Source organism: Temnothorax americanus, unplaced genomic scaffold, assembly GCF_048541705.1.
Source record: "Temnothorax americanus isolate GAGA-0224 unplaced genomic scaffold, ASM4854170v1 Scaffold9, whole genome shotgun sequence".
Lineage (NCBI taxonomy): Eukaryota > Metazoa > Arthropoda > Insecta > Hymenoptera > Formicidae > Temnothorax > Temnothorax americanus.
The window spans coordinates 5896818-5913840 of record NW_027509812.1 but is presented as its reverse complement, the minus strand read 5'-3'; the positions used below and the strand labels follow the sequence as shown (position 1 = coordinate 5913840).

Sequence of the window (17023 nt, the reverse complement as noted above, 5' to 3'; positions counted from 1 at the left end):
TCATGCTCGATAAAGAATAGGGCCGTCCCTCCTGTTGCTGAGGATCCCGTTTCCGTGAAACGAAAGGTTTTGATGGTGAATCGTAAACCCGTAAACCGGATGTGTCATCCAATAGACGTGAAAACGTCTGCGTACGGGCCCGCGTTCTTTCATTTGATTGAAATTCAATATCTTACTCGCGCGCCGGCTTTTGCAAAAATTGTCAAGATAGTTGGGTCGAAATATCCGTAAGCTCCTTTTGATTCCGTCGAGGAAGCACTTCGCTTTCTGATGGAAATGCGACGGTCTCACAAATGCGATCTTCCGCATCGGAATGACGAGTCGCGATAATCAATAAATTTTCTGCGATTATTGCTTGTGACTTGCGTATGCCAATGTCGCGCTTAATGTTAGATTGCATGTCGCGCTGCCCACGCGCCCGTATCAACGTTCGCTCGAAAATTTATGCATCAGGAATCGAGGATTAATTACGCCCGCGGCAGCTAAAAATTACCTCTCGGATACGCGATGCTGATGAACGAGTCGAATGCAAAGATTTGCGAGAAAGATCAATTACAGCATCAGGTTAGTTATGCCTTGCTCGAATCTGTTCAAATTGTGTATTTCGTGTAATTCGATTAAGTCGACTCGACTTTGCTAATTCATTTCGACGGTTGTTAATTAAATACATCAAAAATTGGATATGAAACGAAATTTCATTAACACATATGTATTAGGTTGATGTTAATAGCGCACATCACGAAGAAAATGACAGAACATTAGTAAAACGGGAAGTAATCAACGAGGCCGAGCTTGGTGAATCCTGGCTATCTCAGAGTGAGTCAATCAATTTCCAACTTCCATGCTGTATATATTTGTCGCGTACTAAATTTCCAGATAATCTCGGACATACACGAGAGTATGAGGAATCAGCTGTGTGCTTTTAATTAATTAATTTATGATTAAAGCATAGCCCGAATTAAAGCCCGAATTAAAAGCACTTTATTAATTAGTTAATATTTCTGTTTACAAGACGAGAAAAAACGACTAAATAATTTATATTGTTTGTAAAATTTATAACATATCTATTAATATAATTAATTACTTTTCTTTCATATGCAACACAATGCTCTCTTTATTTTCTTCTCTCTTTCTCTACACAGAAATATTGAGTGAAAATAATTATATAGGCAACCGCGAATAATCTTGAAATGCGAAACACAAAATGTAGCGACATATATTGTAAGATTAGCTCTTACAATTTCTTTAGAAGCACTTCGTTTTATTAATTTATTAGCATATTATATTTTCGGTAATAACTATTCCGGAAACCATATAATGATTTGTCAAAGTAATCTTTTGCATTCTCTTATTTTATTAAATACGAACACTATTATATGAGAATTATGAATGTTATTGGTCTCGCGCTAATTTCACAGCGTGCACGGCGATAAAACTACATGAGACCGTAAAATTACACATAAAAAATTAATAACAATTAAGGGAAACCGCGGATTGTCCCAAATACTTGCTGAATCGTTTTGTTGTCACAAGGACGTGATCCCCTAAAAATTTGGAGAGAATCGTTCTTTGCGATCGGTCGCCGTTGAATAAATTATCAATAAAAAATTAATAACAATTAAGGGAAACCGCGGATTGTCTCAAATACTTGCTGAATCGTTTTGTTGTCACAAGGACGTGATCCCCTAAAAATTTGGAGGGAATCGTTTTTTGCGATCGGTCGCCGCTGAATAAATTATCAATAAAAAATTAATAACAATTAAGGGAAACCGCGGATTGTCCCAAATACTTGCTGAATCGTTTTGTTATCACAAGGATGTGATCCCATAAAAATTTGGAGGGAATTGTTCTTTGCGATCGGTCGCCGCTGAATAAATTATGAATAAAGAATTAATAACAATTAATATAAAACCGCGGATTGTTCCAAATACTTGCTGAATCGTTTTGTTGTTACAAGAACGTGATTCCCTAAAAATTTGGAGAAAATCGTTCTTTGCTATGTTCTACAATTATTTATCGAATAATCTATAATAATTAAAACATGTTTTTATATCAAACCGATGAAAAAACAGTTTGAATATTGTAAAAAACATTTATATATAAATAAATTTAATTTTCATTAATTAGTAATATCTAAGAAAAGCCCAGCGGCTAATAATAATTAACCTACGATACGTTCGGACCCCCTGAGAAACCCATATGATATTCGGCCCTGTCCGCGGACCGTTCCGCTGCTAGCTCCCGCTGCTAGCTTCAGCGACATTGCATACGCATATCTTTTTCTCGCGTAGCAATCGACCTTTCTCAATTCCGATGTGTGTTTTTAATTTCATTTCACTTAAAATACATTGAGAAATTATCATCCAACTCGTTTGAATTCATCTAGTCATCTGTTTATTTTAATCGACACTCCGTATTGATACGAATGATACGTCCGTCGTCGCGCATTCGTCAAAACAAAGATCAAATTTAACGGTATCATTAATACGTTGCGTACGCAGAGTTCATGTAATTTTTTTTTTCTCGCTACTCTTTGTGCAGCGATGAAAAACACATATGTGCGCGCCGCGCCGCACGTTTTGCGTTAACGTTTCGCGAGAAGAATAGAGAGATAAAATCGCGGAAAATGTGTTGGCTCGGAAAACGAGATTCTGTTTGAAATTTCCGCATTCGTACTCGATATGAAACTTTGAAGGAGTTATTCCGTGATTTATTTCTTTGCAACATCTGCGGCTCGATAAAAAACGTGTCCGTCCGACCATGCAAGCGTAATTTCCCTAACCTATACAGTTCGGTCGCGGTGACGAATGAGATTACTTTCGTTTGATCTTTCCTCACAAGAAATTATATTGGTGTTGCATATAAAACCTGCATCCGCGAATCGTGTTTCAATCGCGAGACTCATTCGTATTTATTACCGCTGTATTTATTGCTATGTGATATAAGCGGAATAGATATCGATCGATTGGCCAATCGCGATATACAGAACGATGGTTTAATTAGAAAGATATAAACCGCGAATTGCGACCGATTGTACGTGTTGACATTGCATTGTACATTTGTGTTTGTGTTTGTATGTGATTTCGAGTATTGTATTTTATAATATTATAAACATTAACAAATGTCACCGATTATTTTATGTGTATAGAAAAAATATTCAATATATTATATATATATGTATATATCTCTTTTTTGCAGAATTTGTTTATTTAATATAACAGATATGCCATAATTAATGTAAGAGACACCACATTTCACATAAAGTAAAATATATTATATAGTTTTCGAAACGACGACAGATTCTCCCAACGCTCGGCGAAGCATCTTATCAGGATCAAGGGAATCACCGGATTTACCGGAATTATCTCGAACGACGTCGAGGACTGAAGCCGTTAGGCAAGATGTCAGGAGGTTGAAGAGCGTCACGCTGGATAGAATGGGGAAGATGTTTAGGGCGCGTACGCCTGCCGTGGGAAGATCATGTTTGGGCTTGGACACCGTAAGTGATTTGAATCCTCGGGACGTCATGTTTCACAAACGTAAGGTGCATCTGGAGGCGTGTGCGAGCTTTAGTAATATCGCATGATATATGAAGAAAGTTTTAATCCCCTAAGAATGTCAGAATAGTGAAAACGAATTGTAACACATACCGACTACGTATAACGACCACATGAACGTTGTCTTAATAAGTTTCGTGTGTCTACACGTTATGCGTTTCGCGTTTCGTATCTGGTAATCGATTACTTCAAAAGTCTTTGCGTGTTTTTTATTAACTTCTTGAAAATAAACTTGTAAAGAAATAAATTTGATTGATAATCTTTTTTTATTTTGAATAACTTGTTTCGCTAAATAATTGATCGTTTAAGAAATTTAATTAGTTCTGAATTAAACAATTAATGAATCGAGTTTATTGCTGTTGTGTTAATAATTGAACCGTGTTTACTAAATAATATGAAAGATTTTTCTAACAATCTAATTTATCTCTAAATTTACCGGTAATTTCGTTAGCCTACAACAAACGTAATGTTGATTGTTTAATTAGAACCGGTGAAATGCATGTCAATGTAATAACTGCTGTAGATTTGATCATAAAATAGCAATAATTAATCAAGATTACATATTGATTACTATTAAAAATAATTCAATATTTAATATAATAAATTAGTTATTATATTAATATTTTATAATGACGTGTTATTCTTATATGTAATTTTAATAAGTAGGCGTAAAAAGTTCTAATGATTTATACGATTAGTGTCAATGGCTATTCTATTTAGAATGTGACAAAAGTCGACGATTATGACGAAAAAGCATCGAGGAAAGAAAAGACAAACTCTCTGGGAAGGATGCTTAACTTTGTCGACAAAGGTGGTTCGCCTAGGAAACTTTTTGTCCATCCCCGGGCAGGATCGCTGAGTCGTATACTACGTAGGCATCCTCGTAACGAGGACAATGGAATTATCGATAAACCTACGGCGGACACCGGGCGTGGAATTTTCTCCAGAATGCTTAGCCAACTGAGAGGAAAGTAATGATTCAAAGAAACTTGTCAAGTGAATCTTTATTAGTGGACAGGCGTGACTCGTCGTCGCGACCTCCGCGGACTTTAATCGATGACTCTTTAGAGTGCAGACTAAATACTTTCTTTTTAAGCAAAACTTTAGCCTCTTTACTTTATTGGAAGCATTGCTGCAACATTTATAATATTGTTAGCTTTCTTTAAAATTATAAAAAGCCGATTTTATATTAAGCAGTTTAATGCAACATAAATCGCTTTTACGCTTTAAATATATAATTATAATTTCATATATTTTGAAATAAGAATTTAATAATACATGTTAATTGTATAGGTCGTCCCATAAACGGAACTACCACTAAGCCCGCCGATGCACATATGCGCAACAAACTTAATTCTTCATTAGAATTGCCATCAGAAGTGCCATTAAATTCGAAGAGAACATAATGTAGGCGTCATTATGTAGACGTCATTAGCATCTAGAGAATCGGCCCAGGACATTGTTCAACTCGAGAAACGTTTGTAGATATTAATATTGACTTTATTGTGATAAAATTTTTTTAAAATTATTTAATACGCCGAAATATTAAATGGAAACAACTCTATATTTTATATATTCAAAATAAGAAATAAATATAATTTACTAAAATAATCTTTTTACATAATTTTCTTACATTTTATCTACTAATTATTATATGTATTGATAGTTGATGGTGAGGATGCAAAATGAGAGGGATACAAAATGAGACAAAGAGAAAAGAGAGAAATTACTGGAAGAGCCACGTTTATTATGCAAGCGTGTCCCTTCTTTTTCGCATGCTTGTATAATGTGATATTGCGAGACAGCCCGTGTCTCTTCGTGCTTCGCACGTGTTGTACAAATTCTCAGATACATACTAATATGTATTACGATGTTACGTGACAGAAATAACTGTATGAGTAAATTTGCGAGCCGTGTCGTTGCGAGGAATGAGGTGAGGATGAGATTCTTTATTCGGTGAAGCCACCCTCGTGCAACGAACCGTCCTCGCAGCCGGTGTAAAATGTATTTACAAAAGGGATTATAGACCTACTTATATGCGCTTGTGTAAACTTGTCGATTTCTCGTGAAAAATTGCAGCGAAACTACGGAAGCAGCGATTTTCCCTGTTTTTTGCTTGCATCAAGTACTTGTCGCGGATACTTGTTCCGTATCGCCCTGTATCGAGTCGTCACGATGACGCAGTCACATAACTTCGCCGTCAGGTATCTCGGTCGAAGTCGAAAAGAATATCGATACGCTCGGAGTAAATTTCCCTCGTACAGTATTGCCGCTATTCTTCACAGAGAATCGCTTTTGAGGGCGACTATTCGTGGATAAATCCGACACGTAAAAAATTCTCGATCTTAATATAAAATTATATACAATGTCGTCCTGCAGACGTACGCTTCGGCACGCGGTACATTAACATCTCGTCCCGCAAGTTTTCGGATCTCGATGTCAATGGTCGCGTTCAGCAGACCATTGCAAGCCGCTGAGTCGCAGTCGAATGTGATTGGCTCTTTCTTTTAGAACCAACCAATCAGCGCAGAATGTTGATAAGGCGAACTCAACAGTTGTCTGCTGAACGCGGCCATTGATTGATTCAACAGCAACGATTGGCACGTATTAACGCGAGCGGTAAAAACGACTTCACTATTAATTCGTTTGGGAAGACCTACCTCGCATTTGTGCCCGATCAATCTTTTGTTCTTCGTCTTTGATCAACGATCATGATTTATCACAGAATAAAATAATGCAAAATAGTCCAAGCGCTAAACTATTTGTAAATTTGATGGATTAGAATTCAATAATGCGTGTTATTCCCGTCCTTAACTTCGTCTCTAGATTAGAACCTAACAAATCCTATGATACTTTAACTATGAAAGAACAGCGATTGCACAAAATTGCTGGATTCTTTGCGAGTTATATATTCACATGCAGATTTGTCTGCGCATTTAAATGTGAGATGTTATTTCTTGTTTATAATTAATATAATCTGTCCCCATTTTTTTAAAAAGAACATCACTGCTTTCTTATACTACACAATTAATGTCCGAGTACATTATTGTGAAGAATTTTAGATCAATTAATAAAACGAAAGATAATTTTTAATATTGGTGACGTTATTGCAAATAATAATCCTCTAATTTTTTTAACGTTAAGTATAGATAAATAATCATAAGTTTCTAATTTAAAGTCATATAATAGTTTTTAAATCGTAGTCTATAATTTAAAAAAAGTATATTTGATACAACAATAACAAAAAATAGAAAATATTTGAGCTCAGTTATTAATACAAAGATCTAATTATAAATAATCATCTATTTAACTAGGAATTGCAAGTACGCTATATTATAGCGTGAGGAAATGTACAAGATATGAATTCGTTCATACTTTACATGTTCAATAACGTCAACATTATGTTATCGTTATAGGTAAAATACAACCTTCTGTCTAGTAGATCAGATCTTAAATTAAACATATAAAAATGAAAAGCTGCAATACAGATATCGGTATATAAATTTATATCTCGCGGAACAAAACGTTAATAATATTTATATCGCACAAAAATATAATTAAAAAAATTGTCTCTTTAGCTAGAAAACTTTTGTTTGAGTATTAAGTAGGATCATCGACAGTCGAATTATTTCAAAATAATAGCATTTCAATGCTCTTTCTTCTTTTCCTAAATTTTTTAGATAAGCAATACAAGCGACAGGGATTGAAGCGGAATTGCTAGAATTCGGTATCGCTCGCCTCGTGTCTTTCTCTATAATATGTTTTCCGCATCTTTCGTGAATAATCTGACATCGATAGCGATCTGCATATCAACAGCACAATTACTATCAACGTGCATACGTACAGTTATATAAGATTATCATACAAATAATTTCGATGAATCACGCAGAATTTTTATTAATCCGCCTTAAACAATTTAAAAATATTAAAAGTATCGCACTTTCGACAAAATTTCATTTAAAATATATAACTGTCTCACATTAACTATTCCAATTTCTTTCATTATTACACACATGTCATCGGTGTTCATAAGCGAATAGCGGATTAATATAAACCCTGGGTAGCGCTTATACTGCAGAATGTAAATTTTTAACAGCCCCTACAATCGTTTGTAGATTCGCGGTTCACAATGTGACCGGTGTAAAAATGCTCATCCAAAAATACAGCGTCGAATCGATGAACACGAAATTCTTTCTCCCATTTTTCTTTAAATTTAATTTTTTTAAAGAATGAGAGACGGAGGAAATTCAACTAACCCTGATTGTGAAACTAAGTTTGCCTACGTCGTGCAATCAGTTACGTTTTGTCACACTCTTATCGAGAATACAAAATTAAGTACATGTATTTGTATATCACCGCAAAAGCGACATTAAATACTGGAAATGATTATTCGATTTTTTTGTATGTCTTGCGAATGGTTACCATTGAGGCTCAACTACGAATTGTAAAATATATCTGAAGCTAATCTGGAACTAGGGATTATATCGCGATGTGATGGTTACCTATTTCTACGAAGTTCTATTGCTTTTCAACGGCGATCGCGATTTGCGATGATAAGAGAGGATAATGCATAACGTTAATCGATTATCCCTCGATTATTTAGTTTACATACACGCGCGCGCACACATTTACACGCATACGCAGATATACACACATACTCTGACTCCTTCTAAAAAATGATATGGCTTCTACGAAAATGCGAGTTTCTTGTTCCCACTGATATCGTTTCGCTCATCTCATGAAAGAAGAATCGATTAAAAGCTCCGCACACCTACACCCGCTCGTCCTTCCGAATCTTTTTCCCTCTAGTTAATTCGCTTTAACATTAACATTATTATTTATCAAATCATCGCCTAGCACGCGTATGGCTCTTGGACGGACGGATCGTCATTCCGAACGATAACTCAATCAGCGTGATCGTCGAGTACTTTGCGTCTCGCTTTTGCAAGGAATCGCTTTTAAGTTTTATCCGACCGCCTTTACGTTAATTCTGGAAAAGATAATTAAAAGAACGTAGGATAATCTTTTACGCGTCCGTTCGAATAGAACGCGAAATATGAACAAAGTGTTATTGGTGGTAATCTCAGAAGAATGTTTGCATCGGGAGAGGAACCAAGACGCCAGTTCGCAATGTCTGCGCAATCCAATCGATCTAAAATGCTATCTGTCTTACATATTGCGACTTAACAAAGATGTTCGATAGACTCATTGCGGATGCGATGTGGTCCGAGGCCTCATCGTGACACAACCAGTGGAATATATGCATCTCTGCACTCGTTATAACATATACGATCTACATTTATCAATATCGCGCGCCTTATCAGTTTCCTGTTACTTATATAGATATGTAGACATTAGTTATATATTAATAAAAACGTAATCTCTCCGACCGTTGCACGACGCGTATAAAACATCGCGCATGCATTTGATTCGTAATCCCACACTTGGCAGCATATTCGGCTTGACATTGTTTTTTTTTTGTTTTTTTTCACGTCCCCTTCAGTTGTTGCCCTTTTCGACACCCTTTTTACACTTTCCTGATAATTATCTTAGTCGTGAAACTATTCTAACGCGTATCACGGATTGAACACGCTTAACTTCGATATGTAGCTGACAGAGAAATGAAGACACGTGTTCGTTCGTTGCTTAACGCTAAAACGCTTCTTCCAGGAGATATCTTCCATTGATTATCCTATCGCACGCGACTTAATTGTCCAAATGATTATTGTTGCGTTGTTCGCTGTCGTCTTTGCCTCTGATTTGGACTGTTATCTCTCTGTTTTTATATTTTTCTTTTCCAAGGAAACTTGAAAAATCCTGGGGATTCAAGCACCTTTGGAAAACGAGATTCGCTCTTGTCGCCATCAATCATTACACCTAACCAGCAATCGAACCATCACATCCCTGACTCGGCTATCCCTTCGTCATCTGCAAAAGAGACTTAATTAGGAAGAATTCGAATTATGATAATTGCTGTTTGTCATATACATTGCGATCATGCTTGATGCAAGCTACATTTATTATTTTTGTGAATGCAAACAAATCGATATTATTTTATCAAATTATTAATAAAATTTAATAAAAATACACTTTTTTATTTTAAATAAATTTTTCGAAAAAACATTTGAATATATTCTATACTTGGTTTGCTAATTAGAAAAAAATCATGTAGTGACAAATTGCGCATAATAAACTTCAATTTGAGCAAGACAAAATATTAATATTTAACATATTGATAATAAGACAAAATTAGAAAAAAAATCTGTAAATTAATTTTCTTGGCAATTAATTATTTTGATCATTGCGATTATTCAGCTGAAATTTGTACGGAAAAGTAGTAACTAAATGGTGTAAACACAGTCAAGCATTCTCACCACAAAACACACCATCAGTGTTTAATGAAACACATATTGTTATTTTGTTCTCACATGCAGCGTACATAATTAGTATACAAATTCGGTATTTAATAGCATGTAGATTCATGCAGGGAAGAAGAAAAGCAACGATCGAAATTACCCTCGATGCAGGAGTCGCTGTTCGAAGGTCACCTCTCCTTCTCAGCCTCGGCAGGACTCTTAGTGCTTTCGACCGAGCTTCGATTTTTGCCTGAATACAAAGGTCGCAAAAGATTGCAGAAAGGGAGGGTGTGAGTTACCAGGCGGAGGAAGTGATAACAAAAAGGGTTTTTACACCATTATTGTTTTCAATTACAGGATAAATTAACGTGTGCTTATAACCATCACCACCGCCTGCATCCATAAATAATCAACTAATTTGTTTTTGATATATTTTTTCGCCCTTTATAAAATATTCCGCTTTTCATTAATACCATTTTATTAATAATAATATTTCCGATAACATATTTAACTTATTTCTGTGCAAGGGGAAACTCAGTACGAGGAAACAAGTGACAAAATTACAGATATTCCATTTAGAACCCCTTTCAATACATGCACTACCGATCGATTTCCTTCAAATTTTCAACAATTGACATTTCGATTACCCGTCGTGACGTATTCTTTAAGTCGCACTTCGTGATTGATCACCCAACTTGTTCCGCAATTGTCTCAATTAATTCAGAATATCTTGTGAAGGTAATAGAATTAGGGTGTACCTTCGAATCCCTGATTGTCATGAATTTCTCGTGGTGGTCCAGTGGTATCCTGTCCCTCCAGAACGGCCAAGAGACATTGATGAATGCAGATATACTGCTGCTCCGTCTGAACCATCCAGACCCGCTCTTTCCTCATCGCCCAGACAATCCCGAAGATATCGACGTACTTCGATACGAGAATTTGCTGCAGTATTCTGTCTAAGGTGATGAAGGTGCCACTACGACCTACGCCGGCGCTGCAATGAACGACTATAGGCCGCTGATCGGGCCTGACTCGTTCCCTAAACGCACGCACGAACCTCGCCAAAGTTTGCGGTGGACTGGGAACGCCGAAATCTGGCCAGGTAGTGAAGTGGAAGTGTTGTATCACTCTCTTCACATCACCCTGCGGCACATTATTTATTATCTCAGTCGGAGGATCGAAAAATTCAACTATCTGATAAATTATACATATGCAAGAAAAGTTTGATAAAACAAGCAATCACTCACTCTGCACAACATAAATTCGGTGATACTCCAATCCGGATAATGCGTTTCGTTGAGTATCGTGACGCAGATATCTCCGTAATAAACCGGCAAGGTGTCCATCGGCCAGTAGTGATCGCACTTTTCTCTGCCTTTCTCAATGCATCTCGTTAGCATTACAATCGCCCTGCTGTTGCTCTCCCATACCATTCGCCAGAAATCGTCGCGAGTCGAATGCAACGGTCCTTGAGTCACAATAAACTCCCGTGGCGAATTGTGACCCTATTGTGCCATAAAAAAATATTAAATGAATTGTTCTCGTTCGAACATAAAAATTAAATGATTTGAATATTTAACTGCTTAAATAGTTTTAAAAGAAATTAGTTTTTATGTACCGGAACGTAATTGGCATTGATGTAATCGGAGCCCTCTTCATCATCGACAGGTTGAAGCTTGAATCTACTGTGATCGTATGGGAGAATATTCGTGAAGCGATTTTTCGGCCTGTTACAAGGCAAATCCGCCGCAGTGCACGGTTGATCTCTTCCGACGTGCTTCAATTCTTCAAACTCTTCCGAAAATCGGAAATCGGAGTCCGCCGACATAGTGCGATAGTGCTCGGCAAAATCTTCGACTTTGATGGGCCGGCTGAATGTAACAATAAATATTATAAATAATATATTTATCTTATTGAAAATATTTTACACATTATGATTTTAAAAACATTTTTAATACAAATTTTCTTCTAACACAAGCTACAGAAATGTCTCTTTTTTTAATTGTAACAATTAAAATTAATCTCTTGCGAATTAATCTTTGTAGACTAAATAACAAGTTTGTGGTCTTCAATTAATTTTATCTTAACAAAATATTAATCTAACGTTTGATCATAATATTAAAAAAAGGTACAAAAGAAATTGTATGTAAATTTTAAAAAAGATTGACTTCAAGTTAATCGACAATTCGATAACTAAAATTTAAAATTTTTTAATATCTGTATTTTTTAAAAACTAAATGTATTTCGTGATCTTCGTGCAAACTTATTGTTAAAATTTCAATTTGGTGATATCGAGATAAAATATTGTAATTTCTTGGCACCTAGTCTCAATAACGCTATCCGGCAATGATAAATTATCGGTTGCCCTGGTTTCTGTTGTTTTGCGACCCTGGCTTCTTCTCCTTCGCATAAACAGCCCGATGCCCAATAGAAACAGTAGCAAGGCTATGGCGACGGTGACACCGACTATGATGGCCGTGTTGTCCTTATCTGTTCGACACGCACAGTGAATTTTGAGTGTTACAATGAGTCAGACAATCGCCAAGAATAATCGCGTTAGATACGTTCGTTTGTTAAAAAGAAGAGTCACACTTATCACGCGGCGTGGATAAAGCTTTGAACTTCTATTTTAAAATCTTACCTGCCAGCAGCAATCCTTGGGCAGACATGTACACGAAATAACGAGGCATGAATTTAGCGAGGCTTTCACTACATGCGCAGTGTGCCTCTATTTTATAAACCAGTTATCGCATCGGATGAATCGTTATTACACATATTATTTCTACATACAATTATTATTTTTACAAACTCACATATACCTAAGTTTGCATTACTTCATAAAAGAGAGAGAGAGAGAGAGAGAGAGAGAGAGAGAGAGAGAGAGAGAGAGAGAGAGAGCGAAAGAGCGAAACATCAGATGCGTTAATGGCACGCGATTTTTCTCACGTCTTAAGACTTTTCACGCGATCGCTCTCACCTGTTTGAATGGGGAAGCTGTAGCTGGTGTCCGTAAATTTGTCCGGTGCTGTAAACGCGCGCACTTTTACCCGATAAGTAGATCCTGACTTCAACGGTCCATTACAGTATCCAATTTTGTTGTCGCAGTTCTCGGAACCGATCGTAAAGTCCTCTACAGATCCATTTTTGAAAGGGTAATATGGTTCCATTACCTACAAATTTTATTACAACAAAATATGTATATTATTGTAAAATAATTAACAGTGGCTTGATAGTTACGTTGAAATAATAGAAATAGACATTATACATCTCTATTCTGTTGTATCATTATATAATCTAGTAAATAATATAATAATAATTGATACAAATTCTCTTTAAGTGTTAATTAAATTAATCGGTTTTTTAATTTATTTATCGTGTAAAGCTCGTTTTTATATCATTAAATATTTTCATGATTAAGTTTTGCTAAAAATCAAAATAAAATATCTAAATGAGACAACTACTTTTTTATGATTACGAGTTTATCTATATATGTACAGAAGGCGTATATGTATATCGTTTTTATAAACACCTGCATGATCATCTTCTTGGTGTTCGAAATTAAGCCGTTCAGAATATCCATGTTCATAGCTTCTGAATTTCATAACTAAAATTTGATCACAATTTTTGGTGCCATACATTCCATGATAAACTTTACTTTTACTTTGCTACGCAGTTTCTTTAATAAAACGTTAACATTGGTAATATCGAAGAATACAAAGAATCGGTCATAAGAGACCGCAGAGGATTAAATTTTAATATCCGTTGAAGAATCGGTAATTTTCAAAGTTGATGCAATCTGTATTACATTTTTATAATTTTGTACATTATTTTCAAATAAGTGAGAGAATAAATAAGAACTCGAGGTCTGGTAATAATGCTATAAAGAAGTCGAATTAAAATACATTTAAAGTTTCGTAAATTCAGAGTGCACCATCCTTTTTTAAATTTTATTAAATTCGGTTCACACACGCACTGCTTTTCTCTCCGCGATCACAACAACGTGTATAGACAGTTAAAATACAATTCTACGATTTAACTTTTTGAAATGTCCATGTCACGGTGTGACCACATCTGCGTCACTGCAGTTTCAGATCGCAACTAGATTACACGTATCCTTCATTCCGCACATAACACTCTGTTCACAGCTCGCGGGCCGTTTATACGTGTTTGCGAATCTACGTCATAACGCATACATTTTACGACAATTGTCCATGATCTTGCAAGTCAATAAGCACAGCGTGTCATAATCTGCTGCATTAATTATTTTAAACGATTCTTTTTACTGCCCATTCTCTTGGCATATTTTGTATGCATTGAATCGAGAATGACGCTGTTAATTTTGCAATAAAACCATTTTACCGCGCATTTATTTTGTTATTTAAATTTAATGCTGCGTTAGTTTTAAAATATTTATTTCACATAATATTTTACAATCTGCCGTATATTCGCTCATCTTAAGAACAGTTGGAAATTCGATACGATGTCTGAATATTTTAATCTTGTGAAAAAACTACTTTATCTCAATTAAATCGGCATGCTTCGTGATTACGACTATCGAGACTATGTAATAAATGAAAAACAAAGTTTACCTGATAGGGTGGCCAAATGCTGTAGGCCTGGACATCCCTCCAACTAGGCATCTCCAGTCCAGAAGCGTTCTTGCTATCATCTTCGGCAACGATGATACTGTACGACGTGACCGCGCCATTCTGCTCGCTGAAGTAGTTTTTCCTGAACCTAATTTGGATTGTCGTGCTACTTCTACAGACTTCGGTTGGCACCACTTGCGTGGACGGCTTCGGCGGCGCCAATATTGGCATCTTCTGCTTCCAGCTCACCTCAGGACCAAAGCCGATCTTTGTCTCCGCTTGAATCCGGAAGATATAGGTCTTGCCAGGTATGAGAGACTTGATAACACCACGAAACTCGTTCGGCCTGAAGTCCTGCATCTGGGTGTGAGTCGAACCCTAGTGGAACCGCGAGAAAACATCTTTGTAATTTAAAGCGTTGCATAACATATTTTTCACCGCATGAAGAAATACGAAATAGCTTCATCCGTTACGATAATCCAATTAAGAATTTAATTGACTGTACTGGCAATGATTATAATCGTCGTGACAAATCGTCACCGCGTTTCTGTAGTAATATTTATCGCAATAACGTGTATTAAGACAAACAATCATAAGATGGAAAACACCAATTTTCAGTCATAGGTGTACATTAAGCCGAATTTTTTTCAAGTTGTTTGTAAACGCAAATCTCTCATATTCAAAAAGGAATCTTACTTCTAAACCGTAAGTGATGCTGAATTTTCTAATGATGCCATTTTGCTCCTGGCTGGGCAGAGACCATACGAAGCTGATGTCACTCGGTTGAATGTCGATAGGATGAAACTTCTCCACTTTTCCTGGATACGATTCGCTGGTGGTGAAACTGGCGCTGAGCGGATTTGAGACTCTCAAGTAAGAAGATTCTGTGCCCGAACGTACAACCAATGTGAACGTATAATTTCTATGCGGCTTCAGATCAAAGATGGTAATCACGTTGACCGAGGTTATATTTTGGATATAGTTTCCTTCCGTATTTATGTACTGTACTTCAAAAGTATCATACTCTCCGTGCGGGATGTCCCAGGTCAAGGTGATCCTCGTATCATTTACGTCAATCGCGTGGATCGCAGTGATCGGTTCAGGATCTAAAAGTCATATTTATCTTTGGGCTAATAAAAAGTTATAGTATAAAACGAGTGCCTGATTGTGTTTTTACGTAAATATTAAAAAAATATTTTTATTTGCGCAGATAAACATCTATTAAGTAGATATATTAGGGCTGCTATAGAAATATTGTCGATATGAAAGAAAGTATACGAAATGTTATAATGTCATATTATTATTTTTATTTAATTTCTTTACTGCGATCTCTTTTCACAGTTATCATTAAAATAATTACGATGTTATATCACAAAACAATACGCAGGTATAGTATTTTAAAAGAAAAAATATAATGGTACCACGCTTTTAAGTGGACTATTTGTAAATTCGTACGGTCTTTAAGTACGTTACGTTAGATACGGAATAAAAAATTCCATCCCTTTTTACTTTACAACAACAATTTAAGCAAATGCAACGTTCACTCGCGTATCAATTACATTAGCATTTAATCTTCGAGAGTTGTTTTAACACACGCTGTACCGCGTGGATACTCACAGAGTCGGTCTTGCCGGAGGAGAGGTCTGCTCTCCACATTATCGCTTACTGTCCAAACAGTTACGTTGTACAGTCTGCCAGGTGTTAATCCAACAAATGAAACCTTGGTGTCAACATCATCCACCATACGCTCCTTCGTGGTGTTATTCTCATCACTAATCCTGAACCGGTATAGATCGAACCTTGAAGACTGAATCGGCGTCGGTGTATATCTTAACGTCAATGATCCTGGTTGATCCCGATCGACCACTACGACGACTTCGGACTGGATCAGGGGCACTAGATTTCAAAGTTTCGTTTTTGTTTGCCTAGTTACCATGATCTTAATCACGTCCTTAACTGCCCGTCAGACTTCGAACGAAATCGTTAAGTAGATACAAAATTCTGACAAACGAATGTAGTAGAAATATGTAGTGGAAAGCACATGATAATATGAGTAAGATTAATAACTGGCAGTTAGGATGTCGTATATCCGTTAGCATTCATGCAAAATTTGTTAATTAGCTGTTAAACAGCGGAAAATAATGGATTAATATATAACTTCGCTCATCATCGCTGACAAGTGAAGCTGATGTACTCACTCGTTCTCGTGGTTAAATTGGTGATGTCGCTGACTAGATCATACGAGATCGTGTAGACGACGAAGAAGTACCGTACCCCAGGCATCAGGTCGCTCACCAGGATCCTCTCGGTTTGCACGGCGTTCTCTTCGAAACTGATATCGGGTACATCGTTGGTCTCGCTGACGTTCTTCGTCCTGGAATCCTCTGGGTTCTCCACTGGCCACCATCTTATAACGTAGGTCTCAATACGACCCTCAGGCCGCGGCCATTCGAGAGTTACATTGGTAGAATCGATAACCGGAGTGATATTTAGAACTGGATTAGGCCCTAAAATGACAAGA

The 17023-nt window shown here is 36.4% G+C and overlaps 2 protein-coding genes across 4 annotated transcripts in view; one reads left to right on the top strand and one right to left on the bottom strand.

Annotated features, from left to right (window-relative positions):
- Positions 1 to 1415: 1415 nt before the first annotated feature.
- Positions 1416 to 5160, top strand: LOC143907775 (uncharacterized). The gene is made up of 2 exons (XM_077424738.1): positions 1416 to 3499; positions 4278 to 5160. Exons 1-2 carry the CDS (start codon positions 3437 to 3439, stop codon positions 4530 to 4532), a joined length of 318 nt encoding a protein of 105 aa, XP_077280864.1. The 5' UTR covers positions 1416 to 3436; the 3' UTR covers positions 4533 to 5160.
- A 123-nt stretch (positions 5161 to 5283) lies between these two features.
- Positions 5284 to 17023, bottom strand: part of Ptp10d (Protein tyrosine phosphatase 10D) — a 34403-nt gene continuing 22663 nt past the window's right edge. Inside the window, exons 9-20 of one of the 3 annotated variants that reach the window (XM_077424735.1) lie at positions 16701 to 17009; positions 16120 to 16398; positions 15199 to 15608; positions 14503 to 14880; positions 12891 to 13083; positions 12555 to 12569; positions 12235 to 12403; positions 11532 to 11784; positions 11161 to 11418; positions 10672 to 11056; positions 10074 to 10163; positions 5284 to 9485 (exon numbers count right to left, since the gene is read on the bottom strand). In XM_077424735.1, the coding sequence (XP_077280861.1) occupies positions 10102 to 10163; positions 10672 to 11056; positions 11161 to 11418; positions 11532 to 11784; positions 12235 to 12403; positions 12555 to 12569; positions 12891 to 13083; positions 14503 to 14880; positions 15199 to 15608; positions 16120 to 16398; positions 16701 to 17009 (2711 nt within the window). In that variant the 3' untranslated portion in view covers positions 5284 to 9485; positions 10074 to 10101. The remainder of the gene's footprint in view (positions 9486 to 10073; positions 10164 to 10671; positions 11057 to 11160; positions 11419 to 11531; positions 11785 to 12234; positions 12404 to 12554; positions 12570 to 12890; positions 13084 to 14502; positions 14881 to 15198; positions 15609 to 16119; positions 16399 to 16700; positions 17010 to 17023) is intronic. The other 2 variants (XM_077424736.1, XM_077424737.1) reach the window with 2 other exon arrangements.

What these genes read in the sequence shown, in the direction of transcription:
- LOC143907775 (XM_077424738.1), top strand. Translation starts at nt 3,437, where the DNA reads ATGGGGAAGATGTTTAGGGCGCGTACGCCTGCCGTGGGAAGATCATGT. An exon ending in CATGTTTGGGCTTGGACACC is followed by an intron (nt 3,500 to 4,277) that starts GTAAGTGATTTG and finishes TATTCTATTTAG; the next exon opens with AATGTGACAAAAGTCGACGA.